Source organism: Nanorana parkeri, unplaced genomic scaffold (genome assembly GCF_000935625.1).
Source record: "Nanorana parkeri isolate BGI_ZX_2015 unplaced genomic scaffold, ASM93562v1 scaffold17, whole genome shotgun sequence".
Classification (NCBI taxonomy): Eukaryota; Metazoa; Chordata; class Amphibia; order Anura; family Dicroglossidae; genus Nanorana; species Nanorana parkeri.
The window spans coordinates 936,625-954,287 of NW_017306285.1; the positions used below are offsets into that span (position 1 = coordinate 936,625).

General features: G+C 45.8%; 1 protein-coding gene across 4 annotated transcripts in view; it reads right to left on the reverse strand.

Annotated features, from left to right (window-relative positions):
• Positions 1–95: 95 nt before the first annotated feature.
• TAF4 (TATA-box binding protein associated factor 4) overlaps positions 96–17,663 on the reverse strand; it is a 36,106-nt gene continuing 18,538 nt past the window's right edge. The window contains exons 3-17 of one of the 4 annotated variants that reach the window (XM_018560193.1): positions 16,989–17,065; positions 16,845–16,952; positions 15,306–15,425; positions 12,728–12,847; positions 10,541–10,663; positions 9,305–9,394; positions 8,590–8,823; positions 8,100–8,247; positions 7,330–7,444; positions 5,889–6,058; positions 3,503–3,633; positions 2,735–2,860; positions 1,658–1,714; positions 1,454–1,573; positions 96–287 (exon numbers count right to left, since the gene is read on the reverse strand). In XM_018560193.1, coding sequence (XP_018415695.1) covers positions 120–287; positions 1,454–1,573; positions 1,658–1,714; positions 2,735–2,860; positions 3,503–3,633; positions 5,889–6,058; positions 7,330–7,444; positions 8,100–8,247; positions 8,590–8,823; positions 9,305–9,394; positions 10,541–10,663; positions 12,728–12,847; positions 15,306–15,425; positions 16,845–16,952; positions 16,989–17,065 — 1,907 coding nt within the window. In that variant the 3' untranslated portion in view covers positions 96–119. Of the gene's footprint in view, positions 288–1,453; positions 1,574–1,657; positions 1,715–2,734; positions 2,861–3,502; positions 3,634–5,888; positions 6,059–7,329; positions 7,445–8,099; positions 8,248–8,589; positions 8,824–9,304; positions 9,395–10,540; positions 10,664–12,727; positions 12,848–15,305; positions 15,426–16,844; positions 17,066–17,663 lie in introns of all 4 variants that reach the window. The other 3 variants (XM_018560184.1, XM_018560177.1, XM_018560201.1) reach the window with 3 other exon arrangements.

The window sequence follows — 17,663 nt, forward strand, 5'->3', positions numbered from 1 at the left end:
AAACAGTCCCGGCGAGGTTCAAAGTGGGGAAAAGTGTCGTCTTTGCAAAAACAAAAAGAAAAAAATACCTTGATCTTTTCCATTTTTGTTGAGTTTGTTTTTGTGGTTATTGTTTTATTTCACTTAAGGAATGCTTTATATAGCAAAAGTGAATGGCTTGTCTCTCTCTCGTTTTCCAAACAAAATATGAGGTCCCTGAGATTGACACGTGTTATCCGCTGCCGTGTAAACTGTCTGCTACTGCCTGCTCCGGAGCTGCTGGAGGGTGTCGTACTGGTGCTGGATGCCTGCAGGAGGAAAGGGGACACGGCATGTTAGAACAGCAACCTGAATGAAGCCAGAGGATATGGTATGCATGAGTGCTACACTACTCCAGTCCTACCAGAGACCCTTTAGATATGCAAGAATGCTGCACTACTCCAGTCCTACCAGAGACCCTTATGGTATGCAAGAGTGCTACACTAATCCAGTCCTACCAGAGACCCTTATGGTATACAAGGGTGCTACACTAATCCAGTCCTACCAGAGACCCTTATGGTATGCAAGGGTGCTACACTAATCCAGTCCTACCAGAGACCCTTATGGTATGCAAGAGTGGTACACTAATGCAGTGCTACCAGAGACCCTTATGGTATGCATGAGTAGTACACTAATCCAGTCCTACCAGAGACCCTTATGGTATGCAAAACTGCTGCACTACTCCAGTCCTACCAGAGAACCTTTAGCATGCAAGAGTGCTGCACTATTCCAGTCCTACCAGAGACCCTTATGGTATGCAAGAGTGCTACACTAATCCAGTCATTAAAGAGACCTGTATGCTATGCAGGAGTGCTTCTCCACTCCAGTCCCTTAGGAGACCCTTACAGTATGCAAGTGTGCTGCATTACTCCAGTACTTAAAGACCCTTTTGGTCATACAAACACATAAGCTGCACTCTGCTGGGTTGTTTTTTTTTCCGCTCAGCTTTATTGGTACCAGGTTGGTCAAACCGACATTCTCTCCCTCATCAGACACGTCACCCAATGGGCTGAATCATATGATGTGATCTCCTACGACTAAGCCCGGTAGGTGAAAAACTTCAGGGGGGAGTCAAGCCTGACGAGGCAGAGAATATCCGTCTGACCTACTTGTTGGCTTGTAGTGCTGTTGCCTGGAGTGTGCACAGTAGCTCCATAGCCACACTCATGGCATCACATATGTCTAACTTTAGAAATGCCGAGTTACATATGCGCACTTGCACAATAATTGATGGGACATGTAGTCCCTAAATATATTTCTTCGGGTGACTGTTTTGAGTGCGCACTCTCCAACCAATAGTCCGGAGGGGCGCTGGAAACCAGATTATTACCTGCTGTCTGGCACACTTAGGCAAGCTGGTGACCACATACAACCAAACACTTGCATGGTACAAGTGATCACCTGAGCAAAAGGTAGCTATAGAACAGATACTGACCTCTGACCCTGAACCAGGGCCCGGGGAATCCACTTTCCTCTTTTTTCGAGGGCCGATAGCTGCTAACGCTGTTAAGTTGGCATCTCTTTGCCTCATTTGTGCCAATTCCTGTTGCTGCATCTGTAGGAGAGGAAAGAAGAAATAATTGAGCAGACTGCCATTGAGACAGTGAGAGAGAAGTAAAACGCCAAGTGCGGCACTCACCTCCTTTGCTTTCTGTTTTAACCTTAACTGCTCTGGATCTTCCTGCCGTGACCGAGACTGCAAAGGAGCACAAAAGGGAAAAGGTCAGATGACAGATCTGCATTTCATTCAAGCGTTAAGAAATGAGCACAATTGAACTGTGTAATGACATCCTGTACATGTGATCACTCTAAAGAGAACCTGTGAGAGCTACTGTACTCGCTTGCAAAAGTGGCCTCCTGATGCCTGCTCACATCATCAATAACCTTAAAGGGGATCTACATCCCTAAAACCCCGCCACTCAATTATGCAAATCATTACAGCTGGTAAGTGCAGCATGATGGAGGCAGGGCTCAGACAGCCTCTTAAACGTAGTGTTATGATGAGGATAAGGGTTGAGTGTCTGTACAGGTAAAGGGTTTTGGTCAAGTTAAGTGTTAGAGGTAGAGAAGTGTTCATTTCAGGGGACTGTGCTTCCTCGGATTCTTCCCTGGCTAGAGACTGACTGCGCTGATCCCAGAAGTGCTCAGAGCTGAACGCTTCCAGGTTTATTCGTCACAGAGGAGATCAAGCTCACGGATCTCTCTCCACTCTCCATCCTGACACCAGCCACGGAGGTCCCGGGCACCCAGGAGGCATAGGAGAGTCTGGGACCCATAGCGGGGCTCTATTACTGGTGTATAAAAGCAGCCGGATGTTTTTGTACATTCTGACACCAACACATTAGTTATTTTGGCGGGGGCAAAGGGGTTACAGTTAGTGGAGTCCTTGGCTCAGGTTTTTTGTTATCCCAGTTTGGGAGAATTCCCCTCACTAACTGTCCCAGTAAAGACCCAGTGTGTCACCATGACAGGAACTGAAGAACAATCTCCCCAAATGGGACACAGACAAACCAGAGGTTCCAATTCTTTCTTATTCTATACCTAAAAAATTGGTCCAGAGCTGGGCTTTAATACACAGAGAGTGCTGCCATACCCATCATATGACCTCTGTACAGAAACTATTCACTGCCAGTCAAGTTTCCCCAAAGGTGAAGATTTTGCAGTTGTCAGTTACCACAAGGTGAAGTGACTACGCAGCAGTAAGCAGTACACAAACCTTTGCTGCCCGCATGAGAATTTCCCTCTCCTGTTCGTCTTTCCTCTGCTTCTCTAGCTGGTCGAGCTGTTCGAAGAACTTAAGTTGCGTCCGAACATCACTTGTCTGATCGTACCGATCGTCCTCCTGCAGGAAAGAGAGACGTTAGGAATAAAAATCAAGCATACAGCGAACATCCAACCAACACGAACACGTAAAACTAAATGATGCCGCTGATGCCGGGGGCTCGGGATCCATCCACATGCAGCATTTGTTCTTTGATCATTGGAGGCTCTCTGAAAGGCTCAGCTTTGCCTAGGCTGCCAATACATTCCAATAAAAAAAAAAAGTGCAGCAATGAGATAATCAGAGAGTCATACGGCACAAATATTTCAGGTACACAGCGAACGCCTTAATCTACTAACGGGTAAACATGTCATTTTGTATACGGGTTGGTAGAAAGTTTGTATTAAACACTTGTGTACTGGTCTTTATTAACCCCTCCATTATGGCTGTGATAATTTGATGAACAATTACTCAGTCATGCCCTGCTGTACCCAAATGAACTGCGACAGGTCCCCTTTGTTGCCTAGACCAGGTGTGGGCAAACTCCAGACCTTCAACTTTTGTGGAACTACAAGTCCCATGAGGCATGGCAATACTCACAGTCACATACACAACTCCCAAAAGGCAGAGTCATGTTGGGATTTGTAGTTAAAGCACAGCTAGAAGGTCGGAGTTGCCCACCCCTGGCCCAAACTTAATAGGGGACTTTATCCTATAACTTACTTTGTGAGTGATGTTCTTTTGCTGAGCGCTTTCGGAGATTTTCTCGACGATGTTTTGCAATCGCTGTTGCGTGGCGTGCGAGACGTAACCGACCACGTCGGGGTGGACTTCCGTTATGCCGTGTTTCTTACCTAGAAATGAGGAAAAGAGATGATGAAAAGGTCACACCGGAATGGCAGCTGCCAATTAAAAGTTATTCCATTTCTCTGCAAGTTCCCAAAGTGTAAATCTCCAGTGAATAAAAACCATCAGCCCATGTGTCTGCATTCAAATTCATGATGTCACAGTGGGACCACACCGGGAAAACAAAATCAATTTCATCTGCCATGACACAAATGAAGATTCAATATTTGGCTTTGTGTGCTCTGGGCTGTCAGTCAAAATGATTGAGCGATTAGGTTTGTATAGACTATCTCTCAGGGTGTCAGGTACTGGAATGATCAGAAGCGCCCTCCAAGGAAGACAATTAGAAATGATAGAAGTTTGTTGGTCTTCCAATAGATTTGAATAGTTTTCTAAAAAGGTATAGTCCACTTTTCCAAAAAATATAATAAATGAACCAACAATGATAAAAGGGGAAGTTCAACTTAAAAAACAATAAATGCACGATTCTTCATGAAAGTACAAACAATTGCATCATTTTTACTTTCTTTTTGCATAGGAGCCTGTAACAAAGTGTTTCTCAACTTTTTTTCATTAACGGGACCCTTTAAAAGTATTGAAGGCACCCCGGTCTAAAATGTATATAAAATTACATGTGGGCCCCCTGCAAAATCCATACCAGACCCCAATTCCTGATAGATGCCTGGTATAGATTTTAAAGGGCACCCCATACTTAAACACAAAAAAGGGGTTCCCCCTTCACATCAGAGCACCCTGTTCAAATCAGGAGCCCCCTTCACACCAGAATCCCACCGCTCACATCAGAGTCCTCCTTTACATTAGGAGCCCCCTCCTTTTACATCAGAGTGTCACCTTTCACACTAGAAGCCCCCCTTTGCATCAGGAGCCCTCCTTTACAAAAGAGGCCCACCTTTCACATCAGACTTCCCCCTTCACGTCAGAGATCTGTGCGAACATTTCAAGGCATCCTTAAGGAAGGCCGAAGACAGCCCAGTGTGCCATGGCACCCTGGTTGAGAAGAGCTGCTGTAAAGTATTGCAATCAGTAGATGGTGGGTGCAACGCTCAGGTTCCTGCTGACTCTACCTTCCATCCATGTCCGCACAAGGTTGCGATCTGACCATGTTTCATATTGCACCCTAAATGCGGGTTTAACATAAAACACGGTCAGAAAGGTGAACTAAGCCTTTAAAAAGGAGAACTATGAGATGAGTGATTTTCACTCACCTCATAGTTCTAGCCGACTTGTGACAATGAGACTGTCACAGGTCGGCTCAGTAGATCGGGAGGTGAGCGAACACATACCAGGTTCGCTCACCTCTCGATCCTGTCACGGCTCTCTGCCGTGACAGGGGGAGGGGCTGGATTTCCCTCTCCCCGCTCCGATCTGCCAGCGCTGACTAGCGGAACAGACGGGGGAGGGTACAGCTGGCTCTGCCTCTAGATAGGCAGAGCCAGCTGTCACTCACACAGCTGGGCGGATCCCGTCATCTACGTCGGGATCCGCTCCGGCGTCTCAGTATACCGCGAGCTGTAGCTGTAGTTTGTGTCCTCCCGTTACCCTAAGGAGAACTATGGGGAAAAACACTGACCCCATAGTTCTCCTTTAACTTTCTGCATTCAGGCCTGCAAAGCATCACCACTACGATCAGGGTGTCACGGGTAAAATGAACAGGCTCTTGCACGGTTTACCCCCCAGGCCCATACAGAGGTATAGACCTTGTGTAATGGGGCTGGAGGAAGTCGTAAATGGACTACAAATAGGGTGATGTCACAGCCCTATTGAGAACGTGATCCACAGTGTCAGATGGAACCTATTCACCCATCCTTGTGAATGGATGACACAGCTGTGCGGGCAGAGCCACGCTGAATTAAGAAAACAACCTACAAGAACAAGCACCCGGCGATTCAGGTAAAAGGGGGGGGGGGGGGGGGGGGGGGGGGGGGGGGGGGGGGAGGGGGGGGGGGGGGGGTTAGGGGGCTGTTGTATACGCCCATGCATAAATATAGGTGTAACATGGTCTAAAAGTAGACTGTGCCTTTAGGAACTGAGGTTCTTGCTCTAGAAAAGCCTTTTAGTCTATTTTAGCACCTTTGTGAATGTATTAGCTCTCTTTAGCACATTTAGTGAATGTATTAGCTCTCTCCTATACTAAGCATCCCATTATAACTGTATCAGCTCCAAACTTCAGAACCCCAATAACAATACTTTTTAAAGTCAGTCATTTTATGGCCCTCTGCAATGGGAACCTGACCAGACGTACCGATCTCCAGTATCCGTCTCTGTAATACTGCAGGCAGAAGGAACAGTTCATCTTTACAAGATCGCGTTAACGTCCCCACTAACTCCGAATTTGTGGCCAATATCCGCGCACTTTCCTCTGACAGGTTCACTCCTGCCATTGAAGCCACGTCATTGATATCATCGTCATCCCTGCGCGGGAGGAACAAGAACAGTGATGTAGGACAATCGTAAAATTAAATAAGAATTGTCAAGGCAATCTGAGATCTGGATGAGAAAAAAAAAACGTATTGAACTGCAATAATGGAAATATGGAACAGGAAGTGCATGGGAATTGGGGGTCACATTCAGTGGGGTCACATTGAATGAATATAATGTATTAGGTACATGGTAACCCCAATCCTAAATTGTGGGTTGTCAACAGAACAGAAATGGATGGGAAATCCAATGGGGATAACTAGGTTTGGTGACCCTGCGGACCACCAGGTATTTTCTCTCACTTCCTGTTGTGGCTATCAGACAGGAAGTGAAGGAAAATCTCGGCAATGGGACAGACGGCAAATAAAGAAAGCCTACTTTATTCAAAACTTGCTTCAGTTCTACTCGCCTAAAGAGCATAACTGGTGATCTGTTTGCACTTGCATTTCCTAAATATCTACATGTGTCAGCTATAATGAACTAACCTTGAATTTAACAAATATTGAGTTCTTTAGATATATACTGTACATGTTATCATCACCTCATCCGTTTCCAGTGTCAAATCCTCCAGACAGACACTTTTAACATTCAGGCAGGCCCCTTTCACCCGGCGTTCTGATCAGGTCTGCCTGTTCGTTTTTCAGGCAGCCCTGATCAGAAGCTCAATGCAGATCTATGGGCTGTTGGACGTACGCGGACATAAGTCCATTTACATCTGATTAGTCCGTCTAGGTCTGTTCAGGACCTGAAAGGGAAAGATAGGTAACCAAACATAATTAACACATGTCCACTTACATCCGACTCTCCATAGATCTAACATGGGCCTGGTAAGTTCAGTTGAACGGGCATGGAGGTCACAAGAATGACATCCGCTCCATACAGTTTCTATCAGCAGGGCATCTGTGCACGGATCCTTTCAGGAACGGATTCCTTACGGGCTTAGGTGTAGATATACGAGTCTACGACTAAGCCCGCAAGGGTAAAATGTGTCGGAGGTGGGCAGTTACTAGGCAGAGCCTATATCGGATTAGCTGCTGGATTCCAATAAACTACGTGCGTGGGGAAACTAACGGTGTGTGGCAATTTTTGGATAGTATAATTTGGTATAAACCAAGAGGGGTCTCTGACTTGTCTGGATATTATTAAAGGTTCACCTGCTGCGTGTAGCTGCACCATGAGGTCTCCCTACTCCTGGTGGACAAATTGTATACAGTGAGGAAGAAAACTACAAAGAGGTGAATACTTTTTTAAAAAATGTTTCTTACCTGAACGATCCTCCCCCTGGCTCTTTTAACTTGTTTTTCTGTGCGGCCACTGCTTGCGCTGCCGTCGTGGGAAAGGCTTTCATTCCGGCTACGACATTCGGTTTTACCACGGGGACTGGACAGAGGGAAACAAAAAAGCAAATTAAGACAAGGTATTAAATGCATTTAAATGTCTGTGTGCTACCCCCTTGCCTCACCCCAAACCCTTTATCAATCCACCCTCTTTACTCCAAAACCATTACTGGTATTGGGTCCTGCATTGACTGTGTAAGGTCGATCTATAAAGAAGCTTCATACTCGCAGAGAAACCCCACAGAGAACCCAAGAACAAAAATGTCACAAATGCCCCCTTTTATTTTTACCTGGAGATCCTGCCAGTAACACACTTCCTTTCCTAGTGTGACAACTCTCACTCATTGTGTTGCATCTATGGAGAAGCAGCGTGATTCACCCTGGAAATGTGTTCAGACTACAGAACACCTCTCACTCTCCTCATCTATACAACATGGGGCAGGGGTGGGGTGTAGTCCACAGAGAGAACTGGCCAGGCTGATAAATTCATTTGCATAACCCCATCTACATATGGACACATCTCCCAGAGTTTGTCTGGCTGGAACACTGAAATAGGTCTGAAGACACCCACACTCATCCCAACAGTCACTTCTTCCAGTCTCAATCACTAAGATCCATTGATAACAATATATCGTGTTTGTAGTCACATGACACTGGTAACTCTTTGTATCACATCTCTTTTGGGCAGTCAGACTCACCTGTCTGCAGCTGGTTTAGCTGAATCTGCTGTGGAGTGGTGAGCATAATTCGGCTTTGAGGCGGTCTAAGTGCTACCATGGGCGTCTGGGTCAATGTGACCTGTTGATGTCTTACAACTGCCCCGGCTTTATGTGCCTGCTGGATAACCTGAAGAGAAGAGGGGGAAAAGCACAGAGAAGTATATCAGTATAGGTTACATGCTATGTTATTCTGTAATCATCCGGTATTGGTGGATGTAGCCACATTACAACTGATCCAACATTGAAAAAGTCCGCTCGCTCTACTTCTTCAATCCATCAAAGTGCACATCAGTTGTATCCCAAGTGTGTCTGATATTTGTGCATGTGGATTGTCTTCCCCTGCGAGTCAAACCTTGCCATATTATGTTCAGAGGATTCCCAGGAATCAAAGCCGAGGAGCATTTAGGCGCCTAAAGTCGATAGGAGATTATAATTTTTGTAAGAAATTGGTTTGTGAAAAGCGACTCACCAGTGGAGTTGGCTGGCCAGGTTTCGAATGTGCAGGTTGTGCGGGGCTGATGACAGGCTGTTGTAATGTATTTGTGACGGTGGCAGTGGTCTTGCCAGCTGTTCGCTGTACAGAGCTGTTCAGCATGACCGCGGTGAGGGCCGTCGTGGCCTGGGGGGCCGGTTGCTGCTGCTGGCTCTGCTGGATAAAGGCTGCCGAGTCAGGGGTCAGCTGGCGCAAGGCAGGGAGGCTCCTCTGTAGAAACATAAAACCAGATTATAGATTACCAAGTCAAAATTATGCAAAAGGCATCCTTGTGCCATAATATACCAAATGTAATATATACAAAGCACAAATTGCAGTTATGACTTGGACCCTTTTGAACCAGACATTTTATACACCTGACCTAGGACTTAAAGCCCAACTCTTACGGCTTCCATTAGACTGGTGTCATTGCTCCATCACCCCAGAGATGCATGCCTATAGGCAGGCCAGTAACACACTAGGCAGCGAGAACAGGATCAGTAGAAAGCCGTGAAGCCTGTGCCTTCAAAATAATGTTTATCCTTGCAGACTCACTTCGATATAGCAACATGTTGATAGCTAAAATATATATAATTATTTTTTTTCATATACTATATCCCACCCCAATGAATTTTCAGTGCTGGATGGTTTCACCTGTGTCAGGGTGCAACATTCATGTGCACGAGGCCCAGGCTGGGAAGAATGGTCTTACCTTTAGGAAAGGCACAAGGTAAGGTTGAGGTGAAGAGTTCAGTTCTCTGTATAATCTACTGGTGAAATCTTCTGCTTCAATTTTCCCATCCTGGAGGAGAAAGTTTACATGTAAGGTCATCTATATTCTCACCGCGAAAAGCATACAACAAACGTAAGCGGTTGCATCGACAGGTATCTTTCACACATCAAAAGACAGTAACAACCTTCCGACCTTTACACAAAGAGTGAGAAAAAAATTCAATAATTTTAGTTTCAAAAGTATTGATTTTTTATTTTCTCACTCTATATATAGGAGCAGCGAGTCCACCTCTGTTTGTGGATGTCCACTGTGCAGACACTCACCTAAACGCTGTCAATCACAAGGATTGGCCCCATCAGATCTCCTGTGCACTGCACCCCTTCTATACACAGTACCTATAAAACTTGCCAGGAGCTGTCAATCACAAGTATTAGCCCTATCAGATCTCCTGAGTGTAGTGCCCTTGTTGTACAGCACCCACAAAAACATGACCAGTTAAAAGTTATTTTATAAAGGGTCATGTAATTTATCATCCTGAATGAGGAAACATCCATCATCTAAAGCAAAATGTAAGTGAGTAAACTACACCTTCATGTCATGTCTTGAATAACTATTACACATCAGGAATCCATGGGCTTAAAGCTAAACTGGCCAATTCTGCTCTCCCAGCTGATCTAACCACTGACAACTGACAGTATTAACAAAGCTAGAAAATGTTTCTGTTAAACTGCAGAAGTTCAATGTTTTATTATGTACAAGCAAACAGCATTTTCAGAAGGAGGTCCGTACATCAGGCTAATATGAGCAGGACACATGGGCAACAGAAAGATGGCACAAGGCCGAGAAAGGACACATGGGCAACAGAAAGGAGGCACAAGGCCGAGAAAATACACGTGGCCAACAGAAAGGAGGCACAAGGCCGAGAAAGGATACATGGGCAACAGAAAGGAGGCACAAGGTCAAGAAAGGGCACATGGGCAACAGAAAGGAGGCATAAGGCCGAGAAAGGGCACATGGGCAACAGAAAGGAGGCATCAGGCTGGGAAAGAACACATGGACTACAGAAAGGAGGCATCAGGCTGGGAAAGGACACATGGACTACAGAAAGGAGGCATCAGGCTGGGAAAGGACACATGGACTACAGAAAGGAGGCATGAGACTGAGAAAGGACACATGAGGCTGAGATGACACACAGACAGCGCAAAGTCCACTTACCAGCAGATTCTGTACTAGCTCTTTAACGTTAGCTGCCGTCTCTGAAGACTGTTTACCCGATGAGGCCAGTTTTATGAGAGTGGATAAAAAATTCTTACATTTCTTCACATTTTCCATGGTTTCCTGAAGCGTACAAGAAATATTAATTACAGTGCATGCTCAAACCATTGATGCTCTCACAATGTGCTTTATTTCTTTGCCCTAGAAGTCACTTCCAGTGAATCAGCCTGCTGCATGCAAACATCTACTGATCATTTTGCCCCTTCATCTACGGGGTTCTTCTGCATGTTCGAGGTGGCAATAAAACTTTAAAGCCATAATGAGGTAAAGGTTTAAAAGACAGGGCTCAGACGGCGGGAGAATGTTTGATATTCTCTCCATCAAGGTGACAGGTACACTTTAACACATGACTTTAATGAGGCCTCTCAACCACACAAAGCAGGAGGTACAAATTAGGAAGTTCAATGTAAAACAATATTAGAATTTTCTTTTAAATGCCATTACTGAGGACCCGTCTGTTCAATATTCATGAGCCAAATGTCAGTCTGATATTCCAGAAATTCCACCTGACACCATAGGCTGCATGTTCAAGGGTATGGAACATTTTTATTGAAAGGGGTTTCCAGGAACATTTGGAAATATCCTGGGTGTTATGAACTCTTTGGTGTAGTCACAAAGAAAACAAGGAGTCTGAGATTTCTCATAACAGGGATCTGCAATTATAGACTTTACCTGCAGAGTCACCTATGCATAAAATAAGGTAATGCAGAGTGACCTGAAAATACCGCCATACCCAATGTGATAGGGGGCTGTAGGGACTAACCCATGTTACCAATGACGAACCTTAATCAAACTGGTGATTACCATTTCCTGAGCAATCTCCTCAAAAATAATTCACGGTCAATACATATTGGCTTTTGGTACAGCTCTGGACACACATTATATAAAAACATGCAGTGCATGAGATTCCAATTGCCAATGGGTAATGACATTTGGAAGAACATTGGTCTACACAATGGGCAGATCTTTGAAGGGCTAAGTGTGCAAACTGCAACAAGAGGCATGACAGTCACAACTACAGCTAGGGTTGCCACCTGTCCCGTCCGGGTTGAGTCCTGTATGTGCTGGTTCCGGGTTTCAGGCCAGCTGAAACCCAGACACAGCACATACAGGACTCAAAACCCGAACTGTCCAGGTGAATTTGGGACACGTGGCAACCCTAACTACAGCATAGGACTATAAATCCCAATACAGGGCAGAGCAATTAGGGGCCAGTGTCCATGGGTTTCTGGTTGCGTCAAAATTGCTTTTCTCACCATATAAGTCTATGGAAATGCAAAGTGGCTTGCAGTTGGCCAACTGCAGGTCAAAAGATGGTCAACTGCATCAGCAATGAATTCTGAAAGAACTGAAAAGCATCTAAAAATTATGTAAAAAGGATGCTGCATTTGTGGCCCCAAGCCCATCAACACAGACCCTTAAGAGGCATAGAAATATAGATCTTAATCCAAAACCTTGCACAATTACCTTTGAGTTGACCAACCTATATGCAGTGCAAGGGCGTCCCAAATGCACCAAACTCGTATACAATCAGGAAGGTCCTCACACTACATAGTTGCTGGAAATTTATAGAAGAGTACACAGTCATTTGTATGGCCAGGTAGATTGTACAATCAAACGGTGACATTTAGGGTCAGCGGATACAGAGATCTAGACAGGTAAAGCATTTATTAAGATTAGGCGGGAGCCAATTTGGGCTTTGGCTTGCGTTTGTTACAAGCAAAACCTTATTTTGTCAAGGAACACTCCAGGAGTCTAGAATTATCCATAATTTCCGCTATTGCTTGTAGTATCTTCACATGCCAATACCTGTTCTATAGTTGTACTTGGAGCTCCAGTATGGACAACCAACTGTGGCTGCTCAAAGGCTGCCCTATAACTCTAAGAACTCCTCCAAATATTATTTTCTGTCTGCTCCAATAATGCGGGGTGGGATTTTCTAGAAACTAAAAGGAACAATGACCCTAAATGTTTCATAATCTGTTAAGGTCTAGTAGGTTCCCCTTTAAATGCCCTATGCAGCAAATTCCCAACCCTACAGAGCAACCTGGAAACCTATACAGGGCACCATCTTGCCAGATGGTGCCAGTCTGCTTTCAGGACGCTTGTCATTGTAGGCCGCTGTACCGTGGTGGCTGTCGCTGGGGTAGCAGTTCCTTGCACCGCTCTCTGCGGGGTTCCCGTCTGGACCGCGGACGCTGTCCCCAAAGTGGCAGTTTGCGCTGTGCTGCTGAGCACTATCTGATTCTGTGCAGGAGAGACAACACGGACGTTACAACTGGCTGCCGGGCACCGTTCCGATTCTCGGGCCGACGGCACACAGAAATCAATAAAGACCTCCCTAAAATGTGTTCAAAGCAAGCCAGGTGGGTAACGAGCAATGGTGGCAACTTAAAATACAACACTGGGGAAAAAATAAAATAAAAACACCCCTCATGCGAAATCAGTAGACTGGATACCTGCATCTAAGAACTTTAAAGCCAACTCCAGGGAAATCAAACGTTTTTATTTGCAGTGTTTGTGGGTTAAGTTTTTGTTTAGGGGACTTGAAAAAGTTGTTTTACTTACCTGATCCCCGCTCCCACAGGCTCCCCACTGCCTCTTTCTCACCTTTGCTCTGGTGGTCTAAGGACCGCTGGCATCAGCAAGCACAAAGCAAGCTCCATAGCCATGCACATGAGGATGCCGAGGGACCGTCCACTGTCGAAACAGAGGGGGAGAACAGGAGAGCATCTACTGCCGGGTGAGCGGGGATCGGGTAAGTAAAACAGCTTTTACAGGTCCCCGAGGCACAAACAAAACACTTAACCCATGCAGTGCGTGGGACAGCAAAGCTTTTCATTTCCCTGGAGTTGACTTACACTTTAGGCTTTGGTAGTGTTTGGTGCAACTTGCAGTGACAGGAGCCTACAGGCTACAGATTATCCATATATGAACCTGCTAGAGCAGGGGTAGGAAACCTCAGCACTCCAGCTGGGATGAAACTACAAAACTTCATAATAATCTTGCCTTTGGGAGTCATGCAGTGCCTCATAGCACTTGTAGTTCCACAACAGCTGGAGTGCCAAGGTTGCCTACCCCTGTGCTAGAGCAATAGGCAGAAAACAAGGCATGCACTACAAAACTTCATAATAATCTTGCCTTTGGGAGTCATGCAGTGCCTCATAGCACTTGTAGTTCCACAACAGCTGGAGTGCCAAGGTTGCCTACCCCTGTGCTAGAGCAATAGGCAGAAAACAAGGCATGCACGCCTAAAGCAGGTCAGATTAATGACACTTCCAAAAATACTCAATACTCCATCACATCCCCTACACCGGCTAAGCAAATGTAAACCCTTATGGTGGGGCTATCCCACGCACTGCAAGGGTTAAGTGCTAGTTTTTGTCCAGGTTCAAAAATAACAAAGTTATACTCACCTGACCCTCTAAGCGGGCTGGCTCTTAGACCGGTCCCTTTTGCCTTGCTCCTCCTTTCTACGGTCCCCCGAGTCATCATGTCCTATACAAAGGCATGAGGACGCCTAGGGACAGCATTCCATCACTGAAGTGGAGACGGAGAGAGGCAGAAAGGAGCGTTGTTACAGTAGGCCAGCTGCGAGGATCGGGGGAGTATAACTTTATTTTTGAGCCTAGTCAAAAACTAACACTTACCCTTGTAGTACGGGGGGGGGGAGTAGCCCCACCGCAAGGGTTAAGGAATGTTTTACCTGGAGTTCTGCTCTAAGTGGAGTCTGAAGTCTCAGGAAGAAAAAAAATGAACACATGGGATAATGTATGCAGTGTGAAAAACAAAATACATTTAAAATCATTTTTGGGGGTGAGTGATTTACACTCACCCTCATTAGTTAGAGCCGACATGTGACATTGAAACTGTCATAGGACGGCTCTATAGATCGGGAAGTGAGCGAACACATACCGTCGCTCGCTCACTTCCCGATCATCTCCCTGCAGAGTCGTGACTGTCACTCACCGCTCCCCACAGGGACTCCCTACTCCGATCCTCCAGCACTGACTGTAGGGACAGACAGGGGAGGGGGCAAGCACAGCTGGCTCTACCTCTAGGTAGGCCGAGCCCGCTGTCAATCAGTCAGCTGGGTGGATCTCAACAGCATTGTCGGGATCCGTCCCGGCTGCGGCGCTCTCAGTAAAAACACAACTATTAGCTATAAGACTCTAATAAGAATAAATTATGAATCTGCTGTAACAATAAATAAAATGTAACAAAACAATTGGATTTTTATTGTTGCGCCTGTATCTTGTACCTGATACTCCAACAATGTAATTTAATGTCAAAACTGATTGTACATCCTCACGTTGGAGTTGTGCTCAATGATGACCACTAGGTGGGAGGCTCAGCATGCCTATCTATCTGTGCTTTCCCTACATACTAGAGAATCCGGATATCAAAATCCATTATTATTATTTAGGTTTTGAAATGAATAAAACCTTTTGCAAAAAGTTACATTAGAACACTATAAGCCAAAGCAACTTTATGGATTCTTGTTGCGATTGGCTGCTGTTGACAAGGCCGATAAGGATTTGTATGCAGATGACATCATAATGCTGTCGTCCCCCAGGATATGAATGAACACAGCATGGCACTCATACGCCGGGTATGCCAATTGCAGCACCCAGTCCTTGCAGTGATACATGAGCTAGGGTAGGCTGGTGAATCGTGTGGGTTGGGGGGGAGACAGGGTACTTACTTGTACAACAGGGGGTCTCTGTAGTGTCGTGGTGGGCTGCACAGTCGTTGGCGTCTGAGAGACTTGCTTGATGATGGTAGTTGGCGTGACCTGCCGTGCCATCAAAGGTGCGCCGGGGGACTGCGGGTCAGAAAGAGAGAAAAGTCATGAGAAATAAAATCCCTGTCACTTAGTGAATCCGTCACAGGAACACAACGACGGGCTTTTGACAGCTTATTATTTTTCCAAAAGCTAATTTGCATCGCAGAGCGATCAGTATTTCTACATCACCTGCTTGTCAGCATTATCTCCCCACTGATAAAACATATAGATGGAAAGGTAAGCGGTGCCACTCCAGCGAATGCTCATTGTCAGTTATAATTAGGTTTATTTGCTGCACCATTACAGATCACCGATTGTTTGCAGAGAAACGGATTCTCCCCATCTAGAGGCGATCCATGCTTGGGGCAGTGCAATCAGTACCTTTAATCTACGTTCACACCATGAACGGACCAGATATGCAAACACAGTGCATTACGTTTTGCTTAAAATGGGCTTACATGTGCAGTCCAGTGCGTTTGCATATGTTTTTTTTTTTAATGTGTTCCAGTGCATTCCAGACCAGAGAAATGGAGACCAGCGGTACATTTTTTTTTTGTCTGGACCGGAACGGACTGTACTGGTGTGAACAGATCCCAGAAATACCACTGGGATGCTTTTTTGGTCCAGGAACAAAATGTTCTGGTCTGGACATGATCCGGACAGGGTGCGAACAAGCCCTCAATATAGAAATAATGAAGTTTAACTCGCGCTCACCCCTGTAAAAATAGAGAAAGTGATGATCCCCCAATGTGGACACAGAAAGCTATTCAGGAAAGGTTTTAAAGTGAACCTGTCAAGAGACAAATATGGGGCTGCCATTACCTCTTCTTCATTGCCAGGGATTCTGAAAATGCTTGTCGTTTGGCCATTCTTGATAAACTGTCCAAAACTCGCCTCTCACCTGACATCCTTCAATCCAAAAAAAAGGAGGAGTCGGGAGGAAAATTGTCGGTCGAACTGTCACCAATCAGCTGCAATCGTTGTATGGGTATTCTGACAGCGGCACACCCACCACCGTCAGAATGCAATATCCCGGCAGCAGGGGGGGGGGATATCCCCCCGCCTGTCCTGTTGGGGGTAAATAGTGAGGGCTCTAGACGGCTCTGGCGGTGTGCAATACAGCGCACACCACCAGGGCTGTCACAGTGCACTCGCCCATCCGCTGAAATGCAGTATTTCAATGGCCGGGCTAGTGTGAATGGGCTTGCAGGGTGAGCGGGACAAAAAAAAATCTACTAGCGTATGGCCCGCTTTAGTTTCTTGCGTCAACACCGAGTCACCGACCTGGACAAATATGTACATTACAGAGGCAGAGACCGTAGACCAAAACAGTGCAGGGGTAGTCTGACTTCGAGGGTTAATTCTTTTTACACGCCCGGAGTTGTTCTTTAAAAGGATGGACAGAATCCCTCCCATTCAGAGCGCACATACACAAAACACTTAGAATGACGTCCGTACCTGTACTGTGGAGATCTGCACCGGTGCTGCACTGGTGGGCGTAGCAGGCCGATTAGCCATGGCATTCTGGGCTTGGGCTTGGGCTTGGGCCTGGGCCTGGGCCTGCGCCTGGGCCTGCGCCTGGGACTGGGCCTGTGCTTGAACCTGAGCCTGCATCTGGGCCAGCGCCTGCTGGGGGATCATCAACAGCTGCCCATTCTCGCTCCGTACCAGGACCATCCCTGAAAAAAGAAAAACAGCACGGAGACAGTGAGATTCCACATTTAAACATTCCAGCTTTGCTTCTGCGTAACCAACAAGTTTAAGGACCTGAGCCAAGGGGTGCTCTAGACAAATGATGCATTTAAATCATTGAGCATGTAGCTACGGTCTAATGGAAAATGGTCGAGATCCCAAGGAAAATCTGTGCTTGACCTGCGGTCCAAATGCACCATAAAGTGCAACTACGGCCCCTCTAACAGTTTGATTTCCTGTTGATCCGGACAGTAAGTCTGTTATTTGTCAACTGCCTTTACCAGGCCAAGCCGCCCAGCCGAAGGGGCAGTTAGAGGAATGAGACGAACCATTTCACACTGATGGGGGGGCTTACAGGGATCAGTTTGTATTCATGGTTTCATTCATGGTCTGCTTCTGGAAGTCAAAATAAAAAGGAAAGAAAAGCAGGAAAAAAAAACAACTAATGCAGTGGCCACATCTAAAGACTGGTAACCTGCATTGTATGTTTGGGGGGTTTAGATATGCTTTAATATAAAATAATAATAAAAAAATGCTTTAATATAAAATAATAATAAAAAAATAATAATGACATCACTAGTCATC